We start from the raw sequence: 25,896 nt of genomic DNA, 5'->3' as shown, positions 1-25,896 counted from the left end.
TGAGTTGGTCGTTTTATAGGAAAGTCTTTTCTTGCACATATTACATGTTGCATAATAATTGTCACCTTCAACAGGCATAAAAAAATTCCAGATTTCACTAGTTTTCGCTTTTTTGGACATGTTACAAACTGAAAATAAACGAAATAAATTAGAATTAAAAAAACTTTTTTAAATACAAGCTTTTATTTAAATGTATTAAAAAGAATAAAATTAACTTTTCCCTTAAAACTATTACTATCAACTTATAATGTCACTACACAATTTACTTAGTTGCAAAATTTTTAAAATTAAAATTAATCAGATCAAGTTATAATTTATTTCTTCATCCACACAGGTAAATCAAGCTTAAGACAAGCTTATATATCATTTAAATTGTGCAGTGACGTTAAAGTTGATGATAAAAGTTTTAAGGGAAAAGTTTATTTTAATTATTTTATTCTTTTTATAGTACATTCAAATAAAAGCTTGTAAAATACTTTAATGTGGATTTTTTATCTTTCTACAGTCATTATTCCGTTTATTAATTCATTCATATTATGTATTAATTTAAATAATATTTAAAAGATTAAAAAATTTAATTTGCATATTACCATTTATAAAGCAAATCCGAACTAAAACAACTAAATATTTTTATTTAAAATTCACTTAGACCCTACTTTACTTACCTATACACTATTATTCTTACGATAACAGAAACCGGTACTGAACTAACTAAATTCTAAATTCAATAAAATTAAAAAATTTACAGGAAAAATTATAAAAATACACGCTTCCCTATTTGTTTACGACGCAAACAGCAGAGATAAACTAAAATTAAAAGCTTTTATTTTATTCTATCTGTGTTGACCAAATTTACTTTAACATTTCTGGCCTATTACGCCGACTGCCGAAAGAAAAAAAAACGACAACATAACATTCGCAGAAAAAAGCGGCGCCCTTTGTCGGTATTAGTCGAGCGTTTGTGTATGTTCTCTTTGACTTGGCAGTGCCCGCCACGTCTAAACAATATAACCGATATAAATACCATATCTGCTAAATCACTGTTTTCCTTCACATATTATTTTTTATTTTAAATAATAATGTATATCATATTTCGAGCGCGGTCATCCAATGCGTGTCGTGTCGATTGCAGTATTCGCTTCGATCACTGATCACCGTATTTGCAAAAAGTCAATCACCGGTAGCGGCAGTGATTTTCGATTCACCGGTGAAATATCGCGGTTATCGATATATCGCCCAACACTACAAAAAACCTTTCTGTTAAACGACCGAAACAAGGACCGGTTTATTCTCATGTTATTGGATAAACTAACTGAATCAGGGTTCGAATCAATGCAGGCTTTAGAGGATGCGGACTGTTCGATTGTTCAAAGTGCTCTTGATCATTCTGCTACGCATGAGTGCACAATTATCGTTGGCGAGGACATTGACTTGCTGGTTTTGCTCACTGCTAACGCTACAGTCGACCAACAAACTTTTTTGTTGAAGCCTAGTAAAGGAAAAGTCCCGGAGCGGTTGTATGGACCCAGCAGTTTCAAGTACAACGCGGCTAGGCCACACGTGCTTTTAGCTCATGCATTTAGTGGATGCGATACTACGTCAGCTCCATTCACGATCGGAAAAGCGAAACTCGTGAATTTACTTGAGAGTAATGATGAAGTGCGAGAACATGCAGAAATTTTTAAGAAACGAAAAGTTCATCCGAGAGACATAGAAAATGCAGGACAAATAATTTTTGTGGGTCTGTATCTTGGGAATACTCAAAAAGATAAACTGTCAGAGTTACGCTACAAGAAATTTGTGCAGGCAAAAACTAAGAGCAAGGTAAATCTATGTGCGCTACCACCATCCATCGAAGCGGCAAACCTCCACAGTCGCAGAGCCTACTTGCAGGTGCAGTCGTGGTTGGGCCACACTATGGATCCACTGGAATGGGGGTGGGAGAAGACAAATCAAGGACTGAAACCGGCAGCGAATTCGAAAGATTCAGCGCCAGAATCGATACTGAAAGCAATTTCTTGTGGATGCAAGACGAATGACTGCGGGGCAGCCGTTTGCCGCAACGTTGATCCAATATATTTGGAAGAGAATGACGTTGATGATTTACCTTCACAAGTTTTCAAATAGCCAAAATACCCAAGCCCCTCAGAGAACCGAAATGCAATGGACGAAGAAGGAACATCAATGTCGGATACATCTTCCAACTGCTCTTTAGAATTAGATGAAGTTGAAGAACCACCAAAAAAGAAATCAAAAAGAAGAGGAAGACCGAAAAAAAATTGAAACAAATTTTGTATGCTTTCGAACTATTTATTGTATAATAAATTTTTCGTAAACTACCTTGTCCCACTGTATTCTCGTTATGCTTTAAAATTTAAAAATTCAATGCGTGGACGAAATGTCGTGTCGAGTGGTCGCAGGCGACCATAAACGATGTTTCAAGATAAATTTTCACATTCAGGTAAGTGTTCAAATAAATATATAGTAATATGTTAATGATGGAATAGCAGTAAAAAAGTGGGGAATGGAATTTTGCAAAAGTAATGCTATCAGTATGTACTATGCAATTATTCAGTAATCAATTATAATTACATGCATTACGCAACCATAATTATTGAGGCACGTCACTTTCACAACTGCAACGCCCTCTGCTTTTGTTGTAAACCATGTACCAATTTCTCTTATCCCTTTCTACTAAATCACTTCAATTATTCATTTTGTGCAAGTTAAAGAACATTTAATCTATGCAAATTTCATTTTCGTGGACTTACAGCGCCATCTGCATGGCTTTTTTCAATTTGTCAAGAAGGGTAACAGAAATTTTGTTCAGGTTCTACTTTAATTTCATGATGCGCAAACGTTAGGCGACGAAAAACAGCTTTCGCCAAACATCTGAGGCAAGCTACATACACGAAAGTAAACATTTCGGTATTAAACGCATTATATCTCAAAAACGGTAAATCGAAAGAAAAAAGTAAGACATGCATTTTGTAGGTATTTTTGTCCTCTACATTTTTGCAATCCTTGCGATGGTAAAAAAAAATTGTTTCTCAGTGAAAAAATGAAAAAAGTAATTTTTGGTGACTTTGGTGCCCTCTAACTGTTCGAATTTTGGTTCTACAGCTTTGGGCCCATGAGATGAATTGTAGAGCACAAAAAGCTCTACATTTTATGTTCAATAAGTTTTTCTGCATGACTCACTGTTTAGCCGCAAAATCGATTTGAAAAACTTTTTGAGTTTCCCAAAAAAGGGGGGGGGTTGACTCTCAATTCCGAGGACTTAAGCTTTTCTTCGGGAATACAATCGACCCTTAAAAAATTAGCGACTTGGATAGTTTTTAAAAGTTCTGGCCTTTTTTAATTACAGATTGACTGTACTATAACCATTCCTGGGGAATTTCGAACTACAGCCGAAGTATCAGGACCGTCTTCATCTAGCGTTTTGCCATGCAACTCCCTACCAGGAAAAGCAAGAGAGAAAGGAAGACTAATAACTCCCAGTGTGGTATCTGCAAGATTAATTGGAAATACTACATAGGCGAAATTAATTGGATACAATGCACGAAGTGTCGAGCTTGGATTTGTGGACCCTGTAATAAAGACAGCAAAGACCCTTATTTTGAATGCGAATGGTGTGAGGATTCGGAAGACAATGAATCTCCAGTCGATGACAGTGATGCCGACAAGGACTTCCTAGTTGACAATAATAATTAGCCAATGTTTTGTTTTTATTACACTTGTGATTTTTTCAAAGAATGTGATTTATTTTACCAAAGTTTTGCTAGATAAAGTTTGTTTATTTTTCAATAACTTCTTATTAATATTTCTAAGCATTTATAGGTACAGAATTTGTTTTTAAGTTTTATATATTTTGACAATATAGTATTTTTTCTTTAAAAATATTTTTAATTGGTTGTAACGGTGGCCCTTGTTATAGGTTTTTATAACATTTTTTCATGGATGTGTAAGTTGCTCCGCTCCAACCATGGGGTAACTTGCACACCTCACAAACAAATTTTTTTTGGGATCAATGGCTGCATTCTTTCAATTTTTATACCAGCCATGGGTAGCTCTTGAATAACTCGGTACAATGTAATTTTTGCAAAGTTGTAAAGTTACAATTTTGATTTTACGTATATTGGGAGGGTACATTGGGAAATGTGCTGTAAACGTGTGCAAGTAGCCCTAGTTTACGGTATATAATGCCAATCCTCACTGCGCATATTCCAGTGTAACTCTAATTTTGACGATTTTAAATTAATGTTATGCCGAAATTGTATAGAAGTTGCAAGTGCAGGTGGCCCTTTAACTGATTTTTTAGATAATCAGAACCTTCCCCAATTATATTAGGCTAAAGATGGCTCTTTTTATATCATTATATTTATTTGATTTTCCACTAGCCAAAATGTAGTTTTCAAACTTCAAGTCACCTAAGAAGTTAAGTTCACTAGATGTTTTACTCTCAAGCCGCACAGTATTACGCGAATTTAATAATACAGTGAGAGAATGCTAATGAAAATTCCGCCTTAAATGTACGTCATCATATGTCAACCTTAAACACAAACCTCTTCTTGTCATTAAAAAAATTAAATAGCATGTCAAAAGATAATTTCGATAATGGATCAGTTAGTGCAAAGACAATCAGTTCTTCAAGCACAGAATCATCAAAAGAAAGAAAACAAAGAAACAGGAAAAAATCAAAAGTCGAAAGAACCCGTTACTCTACACAATGCAAAATACTCCTAATGGTGCTCGCTTTAATAAGTTTTCTTCTGCTAATTATTATACTCCTCATTGGTTACCTGTGGTTTCCCAAATATTTAGACACTAAAATAGTGAAAACTAAAGAAAAAATTAGAACCAAATATATAAATACAACCGTTTGCAGATTTTACTTTTTCAATATAACAAATCCAGAGCAGGTTAGAAATGGTTATCAAGTCAAATTGGAAGAAATTGGACCGTACGTGTATAACGTAGAAGTGGAAATTAAAGGCAATTATAAGAGTGAAGTAAATAAATTCGATGCAGTGGCATCAAGCCCTTTAACTGAAGATGATAAAATTTTTCCAATAAATATTATATTTCTTCATAGTATATATTCCCTTTTAAATCAAACAGAATTGAATACAATGATTCTTCAGAACAAAATATACGAGAAAGCATTTAATAAAAATGCAAATATATTTTTAACTACCACAATTAAAGAATTTTTTCATCACGGAATTAATTATTGCGTTCCATCAACTGACCCCAATGACGTATTTTACACTGATTTTTGTAAAAGAGTTGCTGAAATTTGGGGGTTAATGAATTATGGATCAGAAAAGAAAAGATTCTCAATACCATATTTTCATTTTCATATGAAAAGAATAGTTGATGTTATAGAATATTATGAAGCCACGGAAATATGGAGAAGAAACGAGTATAAATGTAACGAGATACGTGGAATCATTGGTGGCAATTTTCCAAAGCGTCTCAAAGCAAAAATTTATGAATGGTACATTTGGTTTTTATGTAGGCAAATGAAGTTTGCGTATAATGCCATTGAGTACAGAGGAAACGTTCGGGCGTATAGGTTCGTCGCTTTAGCAAATAGTTTTCATGGTAGCATATCGGAAAATAGATGCTACTGTATCCCAGGTAATGCTACTGGAAACTTTCTAAATTCACTTGGCTGCTATCCAGATGGAGCCATTGATGTCACCAATTGTGTCCATAAAACTATGATAATGTCTTTTCCTCATTTCTTACATGCCAATGAAATTTACCACGGATGGGTTAATGGGCTAAATCCAGATCCAAGAATTCACGAGTCATTTGCCATTGTGGAACCAACAAGCGGAATTCTGCTGCATTCTAGATTATCATTTCAACAAAACGTACCTTTACGATCAATAAGTTGTGTAAATACATTGCAACATGTTAGTAAAGCTGTTATACCGCTACTTTGGTACGAGACAGAGTATAAGCTGCCAGATTCGGCCCTTAAAGAATTAGACAATGAGATTTGTCATAAGGTGAACGCTATTAAGTATATGAAACTAGTATTTGGGATATTAAGTCTATCGGCCTTTATAATTTTATTAGCTTTAGCAATAAGTTAAGCTGTTATCAATAAAGGTATTAAAAACTATTGGAATATCAATTGCTTTCTTAGGTTCATACAATTCTAGTTCCTGTTACTCTTAAAGTTGCTTTTATTACAGCTAAATAATACAGAAGAAGACAAGATCGCTTACTTGGCAAGAGCTGTGAGGGAGTTATTGAGGATATAGGCAAAATCAGAAATAGTACGAGAAGAGGATAGAAGAATACAAGAGAAACTGGTAAAGCATATAATAATAATAATAATAATAATAATAATAATAATAATAATAATAATAATAAAGTAAATAGTGAAAACGAGCCTTAACAGTAAGAATCTATTTAAGGAGTTGAATACGTACGCCTGTACAGCACTAACATATTCCTTTGGAATTATGGGATGGAGCAAGACGGACATCCAGAACTTGCAACAGAAGGCACGAACATTATTGACTAAGGCTCAAAAACACCACCCTCGAAGTGCCTTAGAAAGAACTACGCTACCAAGACATCAGGGAGGTAGAGGATTGGCAGACATTGGCAAACAGTTAGACCGACAAATTTCAGTTCTGAGAAATTTCTTTCATGAAACGGCTAGATCGTCCGCTCTGCACCGTGCTATATGCGAGGTCGTTGACTCTACACCTCTGAAACTGAAGAATCGCAAAATCGAAAGTCACCGCGTCACTGATGAAAAAAACATCGATCATGGGCACAAAAACCACTGCACGGGAGACACGTCAACGAGGTTAGCCAGGGACATGTCGACACCAACGCATCGAACTAGTGGTTAACTTCAGGACAACTGCTTCCCGAAACGGAAGGTTTCCTCTTGGCCATACGAGACCAAGTTATTCCAACTAGAAACTACTTGAAGTGCATTATTTCGGATCCTTCAGTACAGAGTGACAAATGTCGATATGGATGCTAAGTGACAGAATCCAACCAACACATAACGGGAGGATGTCAAATGTTTGCCCAAACTAAGTATAAGGCAAGTCATGACTGCGTGGGAAAAATACTGCACCAAGAACTTGCAGTTAAACTGAACCTCTTAAGGACGGACAAAGTTCCATATTACAATTATACTCCAGAGCCAGTTCTTGAAAATGGCGAGTATAAATTGTACTGGGACCGAACTGTTCTCACCGACCAAAGAACTGTCAACAATAGACCAGATCTTATCCTGGTGGATAAGCGACTAAGGAGAACCACGCTGATTGACGTTGCTATACCTAATAACAATAACCTCCAAGGAAAATACAACGAAAACATCATCAAACATCGAGATCTTTAAGGGCAAATCAGACGGCAATGGGAGATGGAGCATGTTCAAACAATTCCGATAATAATCTCGTCAACTGGACTTATACCAAAAACCCTTGTAGAGAACCTCAAACAACTGGGACTAAGTGAGCACCACTACAAAAACATGCAAAAAGCGGTGCTACTGGGAACAGCACGGGTCGTCAGAAAGTTCATGGGTACAGAAGATCGATCGAACACCATCCAAGGCCCGACAACCTGGAAAGGGTCCCCTCAGAGCTTAATCCTTTTGATATCTTAGATATCTGGGATAAGTGAATGTTCCCCGTAAAACGGGAGTGTGATTGCCGCAAGGCAAAAATCTATAATAATAATAATAATAATAATAATAATAATAATAATAATAATAATAATAATAATAATATTCCTAATCGCACCTTCAAGCTGGTGAGCCCTGGAAACTGTCCCGGAGCCTGAGCCCGGGTAACCCAACCCGGTGGATGGCAAAGGGTGAGGATGACGCGATAGAGAGAATACTGTGTTTCAGGCTAACCCCCTGCTACACGTGAATTATGGTTCCAAGAATACAGAACACAGCCTCGGACGAGCACTGTAACGGTCGAGGAGGGTGCGAAAACCCTACGCTCGACCAACCCTTTGACGACCCCGCTACAAAAATGACCTACTTGCACACGTGAGCACCGAAGAACATGTCGCTCAACCTGCTAACCGTGTTTTGGTGACAAATCAGCCACTAACGACCAAAGCAGGAAAACCCCAGCAGCGTATGCAGTGGATTGACCAAATGAACACAAATCTCATGCGCTGCTACCACAAAATTGCCGAAGGAGAAACGATTTCTGTAGGAATAAGACCGTTACTACAACGTGCTTTTGCCGAAATACACCCAGATCTCGCACACTTATCTGAGCAAAGGTTAATCGATCAAAAGCGAGTAAAAATCAATAATGGGCGCCTATCAAGGGAGCTGCTGGAGGCACTTAAGAACGAGGCCTCCCATCCTATTGAGCCTCGGGAAGATCATAATATTCAAGCAGCAATACTAGCAGGAGCCGCGCAACCAGATTCAGGTACTCCACCATCACCGGATCAAATAGTACAAAACCAAGACTCCGGTGATAATACTCAGTTGGAGAAAGTAAAAAGTTCTTTCATTGGAGCTTTGATAGAATTTTCAGGTATGGACCCTACAAAGCGACCAGTTATTCCTTACCAAAAATGCAGGAGGCAACTTGCTATCGTGGTAAACTTATTACATACGGCAATTCTTCCATAATATCTGGAAAAACATCATCAACACCTTTAATGAGCTGCATACTGCTCTGTATGCAGCAGCTGTAACCGCTATCAGAATGAATAATTTGGACGTTCAAAACCACTTGGATACAACTACACAACAGAACATATCCGACCTTGGAAAAGACGATTAAACAACAAAATAACCGAACTTAGAAAAGTTATTGGCCAACTCACCGCCTACATTCAAGGACAAAGAAACAGTAAGTTACCCAAGCAAGTCGAGAGTGTTATGCGGTAAAACCAAACCCATGCCATATATAACCCTACCAATCATAATATAGCAGAAGTTTTAGACACTCTCAAACAAAAACTAAGCGTTGCTGCACAACGACTTCGAAAATATAAAGAATCTAACCTTAGGAAAACATTCAATAGGCTGTTTCAGAACAACGAGAAACAGTATTATCAGAGGCTTAGAATTGTCACCAATAACGACAGCAGTAAACCACCATCTAAATGACAAGTCAGGGTGTTTTGGGAGTCAATCTGGTCCGTACCTACAACTCATAATGTCGCAGCACCCTGGATACAAAAAGAGATTGACAAAATATCTCCTGAGCTGTTGAGGCAAATAGTGGAGAATTCCTTTTACTGGAAAGCAGCTGGTAACGACCGAATTCATAACTTTTGGTACAAACGGTTTAAATGCACTAATACACATTTAGCTCGTCATTTCAACAGATTTTTGCAGGAACCAACCACAATACCAACTTACATTGCGCAAGGACTAACATATTTGCTGTTAAAAGATAACGATACCGAAAATCCTGCAAAATATAGGCCTCAATCACCTGCCTGCCTTCAATCTATAAACTGCTTACAGCATGCATTTCAAAAATAATTTATAAGCACTGCGAAGACCACGGAATTATCGCTCTAAAACAAAAGGGCTGCATTAAGAGGTCTCAAGGATGTAAAGAACAATTACTTATAGACACTGTAGTTATAGAACAAGCAATACAGAAGCAGAGAAACTTATACACTGCCTTTATAGATTATCGTAAGGCTTTCGATACCCTTCCACACACTTGGCTGCTTAAGGTCCTTGAGATTTATAAAGTCGCTCCATTGCTTATCAATTTATTAAAACATATGATGGGTTTCTGGATTGGATTTAACTGTTCCACACAGTTAAATCTTAACTGCAGAAATGAAACTTTAGCGATTTTAATATTATTTATTTTATATTTTAATAGGTTCATTAAAATACAACATGGTCTTTGGTCACAGGCTATACAGGAATGTCCTCTCCTTCTGATGGGCAGTGACTGCATGGCTCCAGTGACTGTGGACTGCGAGGGATTCGTTATGCACATTGCAGGCAGAGAAGAGTGGCAGCATTCCAACAGACCTGCATTGCTAAATAGGGGAACCATCTGGTACACAGATAGCTCTAGAATGAATAACAGAGCTGGACCAGGGCTTTGTGGTGGGATCCCACATACCAGTAGGGCATACTCGCTGGGGGAGCACGCCACTGTCTTCCAGGCCGAAGTATTCGCTGTATTAAAATGCGGACAGAAAATCACACAGCGTCCGAGCATCAATATGCTCGGACAGCAGAGCTGCCATTAAGGCTATCACGACCGCAAAGGTAAGCTCCAAGCTTGTACTAGAGTGCATAAGTCCTAAAAAAAGTGGTACAGGTTGGCTGCAGGGTCCAGCTCGTCTGGATACCACATAGGCCATGCAGGAAATGAGGACGCGGACTCTCTTGCCAGACTGGGATCCGCGAATGTGCCGATGGGGCCGGAACCTATAGTTGGTATCGCCAAATGCATTGCGGTAGCATCAATGAAGGATCTGCTGAACAAGTGAACCCACCGAAGATGGACCCTAGTATGAGACAGGCCAGAGCGCACATAGGTGGGCCCTCTGCCTGTCTCACCAAAAATCTAATACGCCTAAAAAGACGCGAAATTCGGCTAGTGACAGGTCTTTGAACCGGTCACTGGCACTTAAGAAGCCATCATTATACTATCGGTATTGCGGACAACCTGGAATGCCGATGGTGCTGTGAGGAGGATGAAACCGTTGACCATGTAGTCGGGGAGTGCCCAGCACTCACGCGCGCCAGGTTCAAATACTTGGGTAACACTTTCAGTGTACCGAGTGGCTTTAAGTCCTTTAGACCAGAGAGCCTTATCGGTTTTTCCAAGGCCGTTGTGCTCTGGTAAACCCCGGTGGGACATGACGGGTCCATCAAGAGACCTATATGCACAACTGCCTTGACAGCCCACTGTTTCGACAATTTATACAACATGGCCTTTTCCAGGGAGATTCCCTGAGTCCCCTCTGGTTTTGTACATTTCTGAATCCCTCTCCCATATGCTTAATCAAAGTCAACATGGGTTGCGTGCCGGACCGTTACGGGGTAACACTGTGTATTCCTTAAAAAGTGCTAGGGGGCTACGTGTCGGATCGTTACGAGGTATCACCCTGCATTGGATATTATCCTATTATTTCCAACCTGACGGCATTGCCATCTTCTACCTACATAATTAAGACCGCGTCTACCGACATTTTAAACAGAGTTGGCTAAGGTTACGAGCGACCGCATTTATATTAGACTGCTTAATTATCCTGTGTGTGACTTACCGCTTACCATTCCGATTAATACCGATCGTTTCAGACTTTATTTTCTCTGGGCTGTATCTGATCCGTTTATTCACTGCCATAAATTACCGTACCGCTTTTACATTTTGCTTACCGACATGGGTTCTCTTCATTGCACCCCTCCTCTTCCCGCACCGTACCGTATTGAATTTGGCCGTATGTAAGGCTTATTGAGAAGTGTTAGCAAAGAGATGACATGTTGGGTTTTGGGGATGAATAAATGTGATTTTGTTATAATGTTGCCTATTGTTTTACTCACACAGAAGACCTGGATTACTTTCTCCACTGTCTAAAGGCTACGCGATAGGCCGTGGTCCCTCATCCACATTAAACTTGAGGGTGGCGCCCGAGATAACGGTTGGATAACTAACTACAAATTTTATAAATAACCCAAAAGATCGAGAGGGGATAGAAAAAAATTAGTAAGCGCCAGTAAACACCATTACAATTTTTATCTTTCGTGTGCGCGTAAAATTCCAATACTTGATTCGAGGCTAACCTACCCATCTCCAAGCGCTTGCTACATCACTGCGAACAAGCCGAAATTAAATTCACATTGCGAGCGGTACGGAGAATCGGCGTCGCTATCGGTGAGAGGTTACCGATGCAGTCGTTCTCTGTCTACTATCTATCTATTAGGTCTAATACATTAAAACTTAATCCGTAAGATTCAACTCGCCAAACGTGTATGTCAAAGAACCTTTTATTTATTTATTTTTGTATTTACATTCTATTATTGAAAAAGATGAAAAAAGAGGTCAATAATTAGAGTGAATAGTGTGTTAAAGAAAATACTAAACTTAAATTTAGGTGACATCTATGTCAAGAAGTCCTAAAAACACCAAAATGTGTTACAAACAGTTTTAGTGGAAGCAATAGGAAAGTAAAAGGTTCATGGAAAATATAATAAATTGCGGTCAACATAATGATTAGCACATTGTAAATGAAAGCAATGGATCAGTACCAGATAAAAAAAAATATGAAGAGCATTTTCCTTTTAGTATCCTCTGATAATGGACACCGCTGTGTTCAAAAATAATAACAGATTCAAAATTATGTTTAATAACCAAGTGGAGGAAGACTAGAATTTTTATTACGCATTTTTATTTATTTATTAGAATATCGGAGAATCAAAAAAATGTATGTTATTATAAAGAATCTTTATAATATCATACATTTTAATGATTAACTGCATTTAATTAAGCAAATATATCACAATAAAATAATATATCACTTTTAAATATAGTCAAAATCGCTCTTATGGTGCGAGTTAGATAAAGGGATCGGCAAAACTTCTTTTTAAAAACAAATTTTATTTAAGAAAAATTACAGATACGGATTTACGTTACTATTGACAGAACAAGTAAGAATGAGGTAAAACACAAAAGTACATATATTTATAATTTGCGATATTCATGGTCGTGGGACAATGCTGACATCGGCAATTCCGTGGGTTCGCTGGAAGTGACCATTTTCTAAAGTAAAAATGAAATGACGCGTGTGCAACTGAGTATATTTTGTATGTGTAATTCGTAAAATAAAGCTGTGCCAGTGTTTTTATTGCTTTTACTAACCTAGCCCAGCAAATCAATAAATTGAGGAGAGAGATAAATAATAGAGACAGAACAAGATCGCTAAATTGATACTTCACAGCTTTTATTAAGAGTTATAGGGTATACAAAAAATTCAGAAGTAAAACTAGAACAAAATAAAAGAAAACAAGAGGAGCTAATAACGTTTATAAAAGAAAATAGTGGAAAAGAACAAGGAGATGAAGGGGATCTCTACTTAAACTGCCTCGTCTAACCAGCAGCTTTAAATTTCCTTGGCTGCTATCTAGATGCAGCTATCGATGCAACCAATTGACGCTTTTTTTCACTTCGTACTTGCTGATCAAATATACCACGAATCGAAATCCAAGTCTCAATCCAAGAGTTCATGAGTTGTTTGATGGAGAATCATAGAGAAACACAACTAAATGACGTTTGATTTCAGTGAGTCATATTACGTCAGAAAAACAGAATTTTAAGATAAGGTATTTTTTCTGCTTTCGGACATAAAACCATGACACTCTCTCTCAATGATATCAATTATAAATAGTTTGCTTTCAGTCCTGATGATCAAAAAGCATGTGTCAATAATTTATATTTTTATGAACATGCCATTCGAGAGAAGACACCGTAAATGTCACACAAAGGTTATCATCAACTTGAAAAATTAACAAGTCTATTTTTTTTAAGTATAATTTTAATGTTCAACAAATACACATCTTATTCGGACTTCACCAATGTCTTCCCCAGAAGTAGCAGTTCGATAACATCAGGTTTTTCCGGTACTTCTAGTATTAGCAGCGCTTCCACTCGAAAAAGGCTTTCAGACAAGTGCAAGAAATGTTTGAAAGCCCGATGTACCAGAATCACTTTGATCATCTGTGCAATAGTAAACTTACTGTTGTTTATATCTATACTGATTTTTGCACTCGTAGGATTCCCTACAATATTGGATCATAAGATTGAAGAAGCAAAAGCGAGGAGAGTGTCTGGCGAAAAGAATGCAGATGATCAAGTGCCTACTCCATTAATTCATAAAATGTATGTATTCACCATTGAAAATCCTGAAGGTGTTTATAGAAAAGAACATGTTAAAATTAAAGAACAGGGACCATATATTTACAAGCTTATTGAAGAGGTGAAAAACGATAAAAAGTTTAAAACTTTTCATTTTGATAGTGAGGCTTCTTTACCTTTAACTGAAAAAGACCAAATATTTCCAATCAATACACTTTTATTGAATTTCTTGTATCAAATTGAACCAATGTTACAGCAGGGCACTGAATCAGACAGTATGGATAGGGCATTCATGATTAATGAAGGAGTGAAAAAAGCATTTCATGAAAATGCTAATATCGCATTTAATTCTACCGTAAAGAATCTTTTCTTTGATGGAATTGTCTTTTGTGAGAATCGAACATACCATGCGGCCAACCGAATTTGTAAAATTCTCGAACCCTCGGTGAGAAAATCAGACTCCTTTCAAATAGACCCCAGTGGCGCCATATCCTTTCGATTATTTAACAGAATCGAAGTTAGTAAAATTAACGAGAAGCCAAAACCAAGAAAAGTATGGAAAGAGAACGAGTATAAGTGTAATGAAATCCGTGGGATTGTAGATGGAATGTTTCCCTTACACGTAGATAGGGCAAAAATATACGAGTATTATATTTCCAGTATTTGCAGGCCTATAAAGTTTATTTACTTTAATAAAAAATATATTGAAACCATGCCAGGTTATACGTTTAAAGCAAGCCAGGAGAATTTTGACAGTAGCTTTCCAGAAAATGAATGTTTTTGCTCCAGACGTAACGCGACAAAAAGTTTTGTAGATAGTAAAGGGTGTATGCCCAAAGGAGCTATAGATTTGTCTCCCTGCAAGAACGCACTTTTACTCCTTTCATATCCACATTTCTTGTATGCAGAGGATAGTTACTTTTATAAAATTGAAGGGTTGAGTCCAGATCCAGAACACCACGAATCGGAAATCACCGTTGAGCCAATTAGCGGCATTCCCTTCGAAGTTTCTATGAGGATCCAGTTGAGCACCGTTCTTCATCCAGTTAAACACATCACCGTTTTAAAAAACGTCGACGAAGTTATCGTGCCAATGTTCTGGATTGAAGTGGGATTCACGTTGCCAGAATCAGACGTTCATATGTTAAGGTATCTTGTATATGAGACTATAAATTTGGTGTATTACATAAGTATCGTCGGGTGCGTCCTAACCTTTTTGGGGTTCGTGATATGTATCATATTGTTGATTCTTCGTCGCAAATATAGGGGCCGTAAATATAAATGAACAAAACAAATTTAACAGTTATTTAATTGTCGAGCTTATACAACAAGTAGTTGTATTTGTAGCTAAAGAATTTAACGATGAAATGAACTTACCTGAAGTTCGATCGAAATTATAGTAGTCAGCCAGTCCAAAGATGTTAATTATTTTACCATGTAGTCTGCTTATTCGCGCTACTATCCGCAAGATTTTAAAGTACAATTTCGCTCCGTATTCCCCATCATCACACCAGGCTCTAGGCACTCTTTCCAATAATCCTCATTCTGTTAAAAGTAGCCCTATAGTTTTTGATTCACAACCTTCGGGTGCGGTTGGGAGGGAGATTAACATCTTTGGACTGGCTGACTAATATAATTTCGATCGAACTTCAGGTAAGTTAATTTCATCGTTAAATTATATGTCGTCAGCCAGTCCTGTTTAGAATAAATATAATTTCTTATTTTGTGTTCTAAGCAAATGGACCTATTTTATATAACCGGCAACATTGATTAATTTTAAGTTTGCAACTGTCACGTCGCGTCCTCGCTCTCTTCCATTCGACATGGCGAACGACACGTTTTGGTTTCCTTCGTTTTATTTAATTGTAAATGTATTACGGTAAAATAAAGATTTAAAAAGGAATATGGTCAATCGTCAATGATTAGCCCGAGGTTTACACAAGTCCAAAGATGTTAATTATTTTATAATGTAGGATGTTTAAAGATCAATCAAGGTTATGAATTAAAACATCATAATCATATCAAATCCAAAATTGTGTATATAGAAGACCCATTTTATTTGACAAAACTTCCATATATATAGATTAAATGCTTACAGCTTAAATCCAGTCTGCAACTTAATTTTAAATTAAAATATTCGCATATATGCATATGTTAAATAAAAATATACATTTACATGTGCAACAAAAAATATATAACAGAATAACTGGTCCGTCCACATTTAGTTTGTGAACGTCCAAATAGTTTAAATTTTTTCTTTTTACAATATTTCTTTGTTTTTCTCTCCAAATTAAAACTACTATTTCATTCAATTTAATTTTATTATAACCAATTTAATTAATATTTTTATATCAAGTCTTAACAATAACAAATCTGCGCGTGTACGATAGCCTTTAAATTTCTAAATTCCTTTTGGAAATTTTGGAATTGGTTTGTGCTGAACGGAGACCAGAGAGAAGACGACTTCCTTATTAGCACTTTATCATCGCGCATTGATTCCAGTGTAGTGATCTATAAGTTTATTTCCGCAACTGTTGTCTTAATCTTACCGCATCACAGATCGTGATTTACTTATCAAACCCGCAACCACTCTTAGTGATTCAACCCGAATTAGAAGACCCAATAAGTCCAAAGCAAGCCTGCTGAAGCTGGATACAGACACCTTAAGGTAAGGATCTTTAAAGGCTGGTTTTTCGACCTTTCTACATTTACTTTTAATCACACAAATACAGTCCACTTTAAATCTCTCACTGAATTGTCTTAATCCACTTTGTGCTTAACTAAAAAGATAAGTAACAACTTTACAAAAGAGAAACAAAAGAAAAAGTTCTTTTTTTCTTACCAGACCAACCATTGGTCCTAAATCGAGCACGGATGATTAAAAAAAAATACATAAACTTTTTTTTTTTTTTAAAGTAGTTGTGGTTTGGAGAAAAACGCAGGCTAGCTCTGTATTATAAATACTCTTATTTAATATTCTATATAACTTAATTGCCTGAATTATTTGGAACTTTCAAAATAATTTTTTTTTGAATAGTTTATATTTATTATTTTAAAATCTCCCATATGCAAGGCATGTTAACTAGTGAAATTAGTTAAAAGTCAGTGCATAAAAAACTGGACACTTTCCGGGGAAAAAAGTGGAATTTCAACCGCTATTGTTGTATTTTTAAAGTAGATTTTGCTAGGCAGAGGATAAAGGAGACCGTGTACAATCGGATTTTAACCAAATTTTTACATTTTTCGATGTATATTTAATTTTGATTTTTTTTACTTAGTTTAATTTTAAATATATTAATTTCATTTTGCAGCACTTATCGCCCACGGTTCACTTTACAAACTTATTTTATTGCTTTCAAACTTTAGTTTTGATCAATAAAGTCACTTGAAAAGTTTTTTTTTACACCATGGCTGACAAACTTAAAAAACATCAGGCTTTACGCCAAACTGAAATCCAAAAATGAAAAGAAATGCAGTCAGTTCCACATAATGTTAAAAAAGGGGATTTACAATTTATTGAAGTTTTTAAATGCATGTTTGAAACTATTGAATCCATTTACGCAACTTTTTATGAAAATCATAATTTAATTATTTGCTTGGTTTCTGCTGATAATGAAGCTTTTAATCGGGAAGATCTTGTACGTAAGGACTTCGATTTTACATTTTATGAAATTAAATCTTTATATTCTCAATGTATCCCTAGCACTTCTTTAACACCATTATCAAACAATAATGTAACTGCAGCTAATTTACCCAAAATTAATTTGCCTACCTTCAACGGAGACATAATTTCTTTTCCACCCTTTATTGACATGTATGATGCACTGATTCATCAAAATTCTAATTTGTCTGACTGTGAGAAATTTACATATTTGGTTTCCTCACTTAAAGGTCCTGCTTTAAATTCAATACAACATTTGCCTGTCATGTCTTCAAATTATATAATCGCTTATGAAACTTTAATAAAACGCTATAGAAATGTCAGATTAATGGCTTCTATGTTGTGGAATAATCTAGAAAACGCGCCTAAGGTTATTAGTGACAATCCAATCGAACTTAGGAATTTATTGGATATTTTTTCAGAAAATGTTGCCGCACTTAAGAATTTAGGTCTTCCCACCGATTTCTGATTTACTTTTAAAAAACTGCATGGCTCTTGACAACTTAAGTTTATCTGCAAAGAAAAATTCCTTTAAACCGCAATATAAAAAACCCGACTATACTTCTAAAACTCCATCACGTCCTTTGTCGTTAATGCTCCAAACTGACCCCCAACATTCAACAACATCCAGTTGCAAAATATGCAACAGACCTAATCATCAAATTTTTAAATGTTCAGATTTTTTGTCCAAAACCCCTCATGAGCATTATCAGCTTATTAAAACACATAAAAGCTGTGTTAATTGTTTAAGTACTAGTCACCGCTCTGCTGATTTTCGCTCTGATAAAAATTGTCACAAATGTAATCAGCGTCATCATACGTTAATACATTTTTTACGAAATTCCTCAGGCTTGTCCTTACCCGCATCAACTTTCACTTCGACTTCAAATTCTTAAAATATTCCTCCAATTTCGCAAGCTCAATCCTCAAATGAGCCTTCGTTGCCTATTGTGCATACAGGTTTTACTTCATCTCATTCTAGCATACTTTTGTCTACCGCCCGCGTGGAAATTCTCGATAATCATGGTATTTATCAGCCGCTACGTTGTTTATTGTATAGTGGAAGTATGACCTCATTTATTACTGACAAATCTGTCAAAAGATTAGGTCTCCGTCCCACGCAAAGTTCAATGCAGTTACATGGACTCGGCTCTATGAAATCTCGCATTTACCACGCTGTTACTATTTCTCTTCGACCTTTGCATAAAGCTAATCCTACCTTTAACCTTGATGTATTTGTTCTTCCCAAACTTTGTGAAGAATTACCAAGGCATCGATTTAATATTGAAAATTGGTCACATATTTCTAATAAATGATTGGCTGATGAACGATTTCATTGCCCAGATGCTATGGATATTCTTCTAGGAGCTGATATATTTTCTAAGCTGCTACTAGATGGGCGCATTCCGGGTGAATTAGGTCAGCCTGATGCTGTAAATACTGTTTTTGGTTATATCTTAATGGCACCTATTTCAACCCCCGACCTTTATCAGTGACCACGTTATTTTACCAAATTGATGATCCTATTTCATTGGAATCTCAAGTTAAATAATTTTGGGACCTGGAGCAAATTCCTCAACAACATCGTTTATCGTCAGACGAGATTCAGTGTGAAAAGATATTTTTAGATTCATACCAACGATTTGACTCTGGTAGATTTATTGTCAAATTGCCTTTTAAAGAGGAAAATCCTACATTTGGTAATATACGTTCCTTAGCTCTCCATAGGTTTTATTCTTTAGAGCGCAAACTCATAACACATCGTTCAACCTATGAATTATATCGTCAGTTTATTCAGGAATTTCTTGACTTCAGGAGACCACATGGAGTCGGTATCTCCTTCGTTACCTAATTGCTTTTATCTTCCACATCATTGTGTAATTAGGCCTGAGAGCTTAACTACAAAATTACGAGTAGTTTTTAATGGATCTGCTCATTTGCCCAACCTACCCTCTCTAAATGAAACCTTGTATTGTGGTCCAAAACTGCAGAACGATTTGATATCTATTTTGCTTCGTTTTCGTTACCACAAATTTGCTCTTACTGCTAATATTTCTAAAATGTATCGGCAGATTGTTGTTGCTACTGATCATCAGGACTATCAACGCATTCTTTGGCGTTCTCTCCAGATGAACCTGTCCAGGACTTCCATATCAAAAGACTGTTTTATGGTTTAACTTGTTCCCCCTATATTGCTATTAAAGCTTTATTAAAATTGGCCGATAATAAAGAAGCTACCTATCCATTGGCAGCTGAAGCTATTCGCTCTAGCATGTACGTAGATGATTATGTCGAAGGAACGTCATCGCTTGAATCTGCGCTGTCCCTTAAAACTGAACTTACAGCTTTGTTGGTAAAGGGAGCGTTTGAACTTTAAAAATGGTCTTCAAATTGCCCGGAACTTCTTAATGATTTATTACCTCATCAGGTAGCCATAAATCTGGTAAATTTTGATTCTTGTAATGCAAATGAAGCATCTTCAAAGGTCCTAGGATTGCAGTGGAATGCTGTAACAGATAATTTTCAATTTAAAGTTAACATTTTCGACAGAAGCTGTACCAAGCGAAATCTTTTATCTCACTTGGCACGAATCTTTGATCTTTTAGGTCTTTTGTTCCCGGTTACGTTTTTACTTAAACATATAATTCAACGAATCTGGACATTAAAACTTGATTGGGATCAGGAACCGCCTGCTGACATTCTTCGGCTTTGGGATAAATTTGCTACCGATCTTTCTAGTTTAAATAATTTTAATCTTTGTCGTTCTATAGTTTTATCGCAATCTTCTCGATGTGAGCTTCATTGCTTTGGCGACAAGACTAAAAAGGGATTCTGTAGTGCTGTGTATTTTCATTGCTTTTCCCCTGCTTCTCAAATTTTTACTTATTTTGTCTGTTCTAAGTTCAAAATTGCTCCATTAAAGAAAATTTCCTTACCGCGACTTGAACTTTGTGTCGCAGTTTTAACCGCTCAGCTTTCAGCCTTTGTTTTAAAAGTCTTTTCTGGCAAAATTGACATTTCTTAAGTTTTTTGGTATACCGATTCCACTATACTGCCCTCCTTAGTTAAAACGTCCTAACTACAAACTTCTCTTTTTTTATTACATTTTATTGACCTATCAAATGGTATCTACCTCCTTGGCTAAATTAAAAAGTCCTAACTACATTTTTTATGCCTTAAATTCATCTAAATATATTGTTCGATGAGCAGAAAAGACGATAATCCCAAATTAAAATGTCCTATCTATCTTTTTCTAAGTTAAAATGTCCTAAGTAGCATTCCATTTGTAGAATATTCATTTGTGCCAGTAGGGGCATATTCGAAAAGTGCTAGGCAAGTGGCAATAATATTGTGACGACAGGCCACCTATTTGAGAGACCACCCTGTACGAGCTAGACATCCGAAGCGCACGTGGGCTGGGAAACAACGACTCAGCATAATGTGTTATTGTAATTGCATAGCTAATAAAATGTACTAATAGTTAGTTGTCACGTAGACACCAGAATTATAACATCTAGGCAACTCAATATACCATCTGTTCATTAAAGCCCAACACAGTAGTATTAATTAAGCTACAACCCCCAAAGGAAGTACTGGTGTCGCCTGTACTGGCACGAAGGGGTCAAAATAAGAAAAATTTTATTTCAACTTTTTTTTTATATAACTGAGACTTATGTTACGATCCGGCTTGACGACTGTGTAGCTCAAAACAAAAATTGGGCTTTATTTTTTTTTTTCTTTACGTTGTAAACTCTATCGAGACTGAACTGGAGAATTCGGAAATAAAATACTTTCAATCTGGTCACACTTTTATGTCCGCGGACTCGTTCCAGATAGAACAATTATTGAAAAGGTACGGTAAGGTATTCAATTTTAATGATATTAAATCGCCTGTAGAAAAGGCAAACTCATCTAAGGTCCATGTAAAAGAGATAAACATACAAAACTTTTTTGAATGAAAAGATTGTTCATCCAAGTTTAAGCTTCAAAAAAATGCTCCCAAAACTTATTTGCAAAATATGGTACATTTGCACTTTAAAAGGGGATAAAATGTGTTGTACTACAAAAATGCCTTTTCGGAAGAACCAAAACTTTCTTGCCGAACGCAATGTCGAGGTGTAAAATTAAAAAGAAAACAAGATCTGATTTCTAAGCTACGTCCTATTATTCCGGCTAACCGAATGATATTCATATTCACACATATTATAACCGACAATAAAGAAAATGTAGATTTCCAGTAAGAGTAAAGCACTTTTTGAGTCATTGATTTCCATTCATAATAATTTCATGATTTACTTTCATCCTTTTATTTAATTTTCTAATGTTTTATTAGTGAGTAATTTAGTTATAATGTTAATTTGAAATGTAACTCCTGTGTCTTTAATAAAAATCAGTCCAAATATATATATATATATATATATTTGTTTATTATAATTACCTTACTAAATTAAAAAGTCCTATCTAACTTTTTTTTACTAAAATTTCACCAAATATTGAATCTAGTCCCTTATTAAACTTTACCCACAAATGTAAAAAGCAAATTTCTAAGAATATAAAAAAAATCAGGGAATTACTTCAAAACATGAGGACTGCATAATAGTTTTCATAAAATCTCAATTTTCTCAGCTTTATCGATTTGCGTGTTAGGATATTTTAACTAAGGACGGCAGTATAGCTCTAAGTTGGCTTAAATCTTCTCCGCACAAATGGCAAACATTAACAACACCGAGTTGCTCTCATACAAGAAAACACGGATGTTTGTTCTTGGTTTTACGTTCCGTCTGCAGACAATTCTGCTGACGTGGGCTCCCGCGGGATGCTGCCTTCCGAACTAGTAAATTGTTCTTTATGGTGAACTGCTCCTATTTTACAAAATTCTGAATTTCCTTTTCACAATCATGTTGAAACTACATTACCTTCTGCTGATGCCTTTTTTGAGGAAGGCACTGTCACAACTTTGGCTACAGTCGTAGAGTCAAATTTTCTTGACAGTCTTCTTGATCGAAATTCATCTTTTTCTAAATCGGTACGCATTTTGGCCTATATTCGTCGGTTTTATTATAATTGCAAAAATTTATCACAAAAGCGCCTGGAAAAGCTTTCGTCTAATGAGCTATACTGCTCTAGTCTTTGTTTTGTTAAACGCAGTCAGGAACTTTCTTTTGCCAATGAGATTCATTCTCTTCAAACAGGTCAAAAATTATCTAAAAACTTCTTTAAACTATCACCTTTTCTTGATACCGACAATATTCTTCGAGTTGGCGGTCGGCTAGGTCACGCACCTATTGAATATGATCGAAAGTTTCTCGTCTTCCTGCCTTCTAAATCTCGTTTAACAGATTTACTGATTAAATCTATTCATATTCAATATCTCTATGCTGGAGTCCAAACGGTTCATTTTTTAGTGTTTCAAAGGTTTTGGATCTTATCTGCTAAACGAACGATCCGAAGCATATTGTCGCAATGCATTACTTGTTGGAAAACCAATACAACATCTACTTCACCCCAAATGGGTAATTTACCGCTTCCCCGCATTAGTCAATTTAAACCCTTTCTTCACGTAGGGATTGATTATGCTGGTCCGTTCACTATCACGATGTCACGCACTTGAGGCTCTAAAACACTTAAAGCTTCTTTGTGTTTATTCATTTGTATGTCTGTTAAAGCCGTTCATTTAGAACTAGTCTCCGACTTAACTGCTGAAGCTTTTGTCGTAGCGTTTAAACGCTTTACTAGTCGGCAAGGCGGATGTGAACATATTTATAGTGATTGCGGAACTAATTTTGTAAAAGCTCGTAAAATTTTCGATTCATTTGCTCGTGATGCAGCCGCTAATGACCAGATTAGTTGGCATTTCAATCCACACTCTTCACCTCATTTTGGAGGTTTGTTGGAGGCTAATATTAAATCAATTAAAACTCATTTAGTTCGAGTCATCGAAAATCATATCATGACCCATGAAGAGCTTTATACTGTCTTTACACAAGTTAAAGCTTTAATGAACACTCGACCGTTAACTCCTGTGAGTCTTGACCCTAATGATTTAACCGCTCTTACTCCCGGTCATTTTCAGCTGTTGGAACCTCTAACAGAGCTCCCTGAACCAAGTTTAGAAAATATTGCTATTAATCGGTTATCTCGTTGGCAGTTATTAACCCGCTTTCAACAAACAATATATGGTCTCGATGGTCTCACGAGTATCTTAATACTCTTCACCAGCGCACAAAATGGCATCAGTATTCCCCATCTTTACAACCTGGGTCACTTGTTGTCATAAAACAAGACCAAATCCCGCCACTTCAATGGCCGCTAGGGCGAATTCTGGAGACTTACCCGGGTAGTGATGGAGTTGTAAGAGTAGCTAAAGTTAAAACGTCTACTGGCACTTTTAGGGGTCAGTTAAAAGGCTAGGACTAGTTAAAAGGCCCGCGGTCAAACTTTGTCCTCATCCGGTAGAATAAAATTGCGCTTTGGTCGGGCGGAAATGGTCCGTCCACATTTAGTTTGTGAACGTCCAAATAGTTTAAATTTTTTCTTTTTATAATAATTCTTTATTTTTCTCTCCAAATTAAAACTACCATTTCATTTAATTTAATTTTGTCCTTTTATTATAACCAATTTAATTATTATTTTTATATTAAGTCTTAACAACAACAAATCTGCGCGTGTACGATAGCCTTTAAATTTCTAAATTCCTTTGGTTTGTGCTGAACGGAGACCAGAGAGAAGATGACCTTGTGGCCGTTGCGGCGAGCAATTAAGGCACACAGTTTCTATTTTTTTCTTTTATGAAAACTATTTATCCTAAACGTACAAACTAAAAAAAACTAGCAACGATTAAAAATTTAAGTCGAGTAAATTGGGCGTGAAGAAGTGAGTGATCGTTGACAGCCCTGACGTTGACAGTTCATTCCGGTCGCCGTGTTGCCGCATTTCCTCCGGAGCTGTACTAGTTGAACATTTGTGGCGGATGGTTGCAACATGCGCATTCGCCACAACTTTCTTGTTAACACTTTATCACCGCGCATTGATTCCAGTGTCGCGATCGATACGTTTATTTCCGCAACTGTTGTCTTAATCTTACCGCATCACAGATCGTGATTTACTTATCAAACCCGCAACCACTCTTAGTGATTCAACCCGAATTAGAAGACCCAATAAGTCCAAAGCAGGCCTGCTGAAGCTGGATACAGACACCTTAAGGTAAGGATCTTTAAAGGCTGGTTTTTCGACCTTTCTACATTTACTTTTAATCACACAAATACAGTCCACTTTAAATCTCTCACTGAATTGTCTAAATCCACTTTGTGCTTAACTAAAAAGATAAGTAACAACTTTACAAAAGAGAAACAAAAGAAAATGTTCTTTTTTTCTTACTAGCCAACCACTCTGTGTTACGAGCCACCATCTTGTAATTCGTGGAATAAGGTCTCTTTTTGTAATTGCCGTACGTAAAGCAGTGCAATCAGTTACGAGCTTAAACGGAACTCCTAATATATAAACTCTAAATTGCTGTAGCGAGCAAACTACTGCAAGGGTTTTTAACTCATACGAATGATGTTTCTGCTCTTCTTTGATTTTCTATAATACATAATAGGTTTTAGAACACCTGATGGCTGATATTGTAGCAGGACACCACCAAGACCACGACTGGATGCGTCAGTGTGAATTTCCGTTTTTAGCTTCGGATCGTAAAAAGCTAAAATGGATCTGCTACTAAGATGCTTCTTAATACATTGAAAAGCTTCTTCTTATTCGACATTCCAACTGAAAGCAGTATCTTTCCTTGTCAGTCCAGATAATGGTCTTGCAAAGTTCTGCACATATTTTCGAAAACAACTGGCCAGTCTGAGAAACTGCCGAATTTCATGAACATTTAGAACTGTTCGACTACTTTTGCTTTTCCAGGAGGGATGCCATCTACGCTAAGTTCATGAACCAGATAGTCTATATTTGTCTTGAAAAAGTGACACTTAGACAACTTTAACGTAGCTCCAAAATTTCTGAAAGTGGTTAAAATTTCCTGCAGAGATTCTAAGCCAGACTTAAATTCAACACTTGGCAGTAAAATGTCATCGAGATAGGCTAATGCTGTTGTATTCTTCATGGTTCTTAGAATACCATTAATAGTACGCTGGAGCGTTAACTAACCCAAATGACATTCGTAAATATTCATAGTGCCCATCAGAAGTAACGAACGCAGTTTTGTTTTTCTTCAGCAACCTGGATCTTGTGGTAGCCACTTGCCATATCAAGTGTTGTGAAATAAGTCAAATTCGCCAGAATTTCCAAATGTTGGTCTGATTGGATCATCGAAAAACTCTCTTTAATGGTTTTGGTATTTAGTGCTCTATAATCGACACACATTCTTGTTTCGCC

General features: G+C 36.4%; 3 protein-coding genes across 4 annotated transcripts in view; all 3 read left to right on the top strand.

Annotated features, from left to right (window-relative positions):
- LOC126739056 (uncharacterized) overlaps nt 1–25,896 on the top strand; it is a 782,471-nt gene that overhangs the window by 383,519 nt on the left and 373,056 nt on the right. The window lies entirely within an intron of this gene.
- LOC126739046 (sensory neuron membrane protein 2-like) lies at nt 4,552–6,136 on the top strand. The gene has a single exon (XM_050444565.1). It carries the CDS (start codon nt 4,596–4,598, stop codon nt 6,105–6,107), a length of 1,512 nt encoding a protein of 503 aa, XP_050300522.1. The 5' UTR covers nt 4,552–4,595; the 3' UTR covers nt 6,108–6,136.
- LOC126739045 (sensory neuron membrane protein 2-like) lies at nt 13,466–15,156 on the top strand. Its single transcript, XM_050444564.1, has 2 exons — nt 13,466–13,720; nt 13,775–15,156. Exon 2 carries the CDS (start codon nt 13,879–13,881, stop codon nt 15,139–15,141), a length of 1,263 nt encoding a protein of 420 aa, XP_050300521.1. The 5' UTR covers nt 13,466–13,720; nt 13,775–13,878; the 3' UTR covers nt 15,142–15,156.

Source organism: Anthonomus grandis, chromosome 8 (assembly GCF_022605725.1).
Source record: "Anthonomus grandis grandis chromosome 8, icAntGran1.3, whole genome shotgun sequence".
Taxonomy (NCBI): domain Eukaryota; kingdom Metazoa; phylum Arthropoda; class Insecta; order Coleoptera; family Curculionidae; genus Anthonomus; species Anthonomus grandis.
This window is presented reverse-complemented; position numbering and strand designations above follow the sequence as displayed.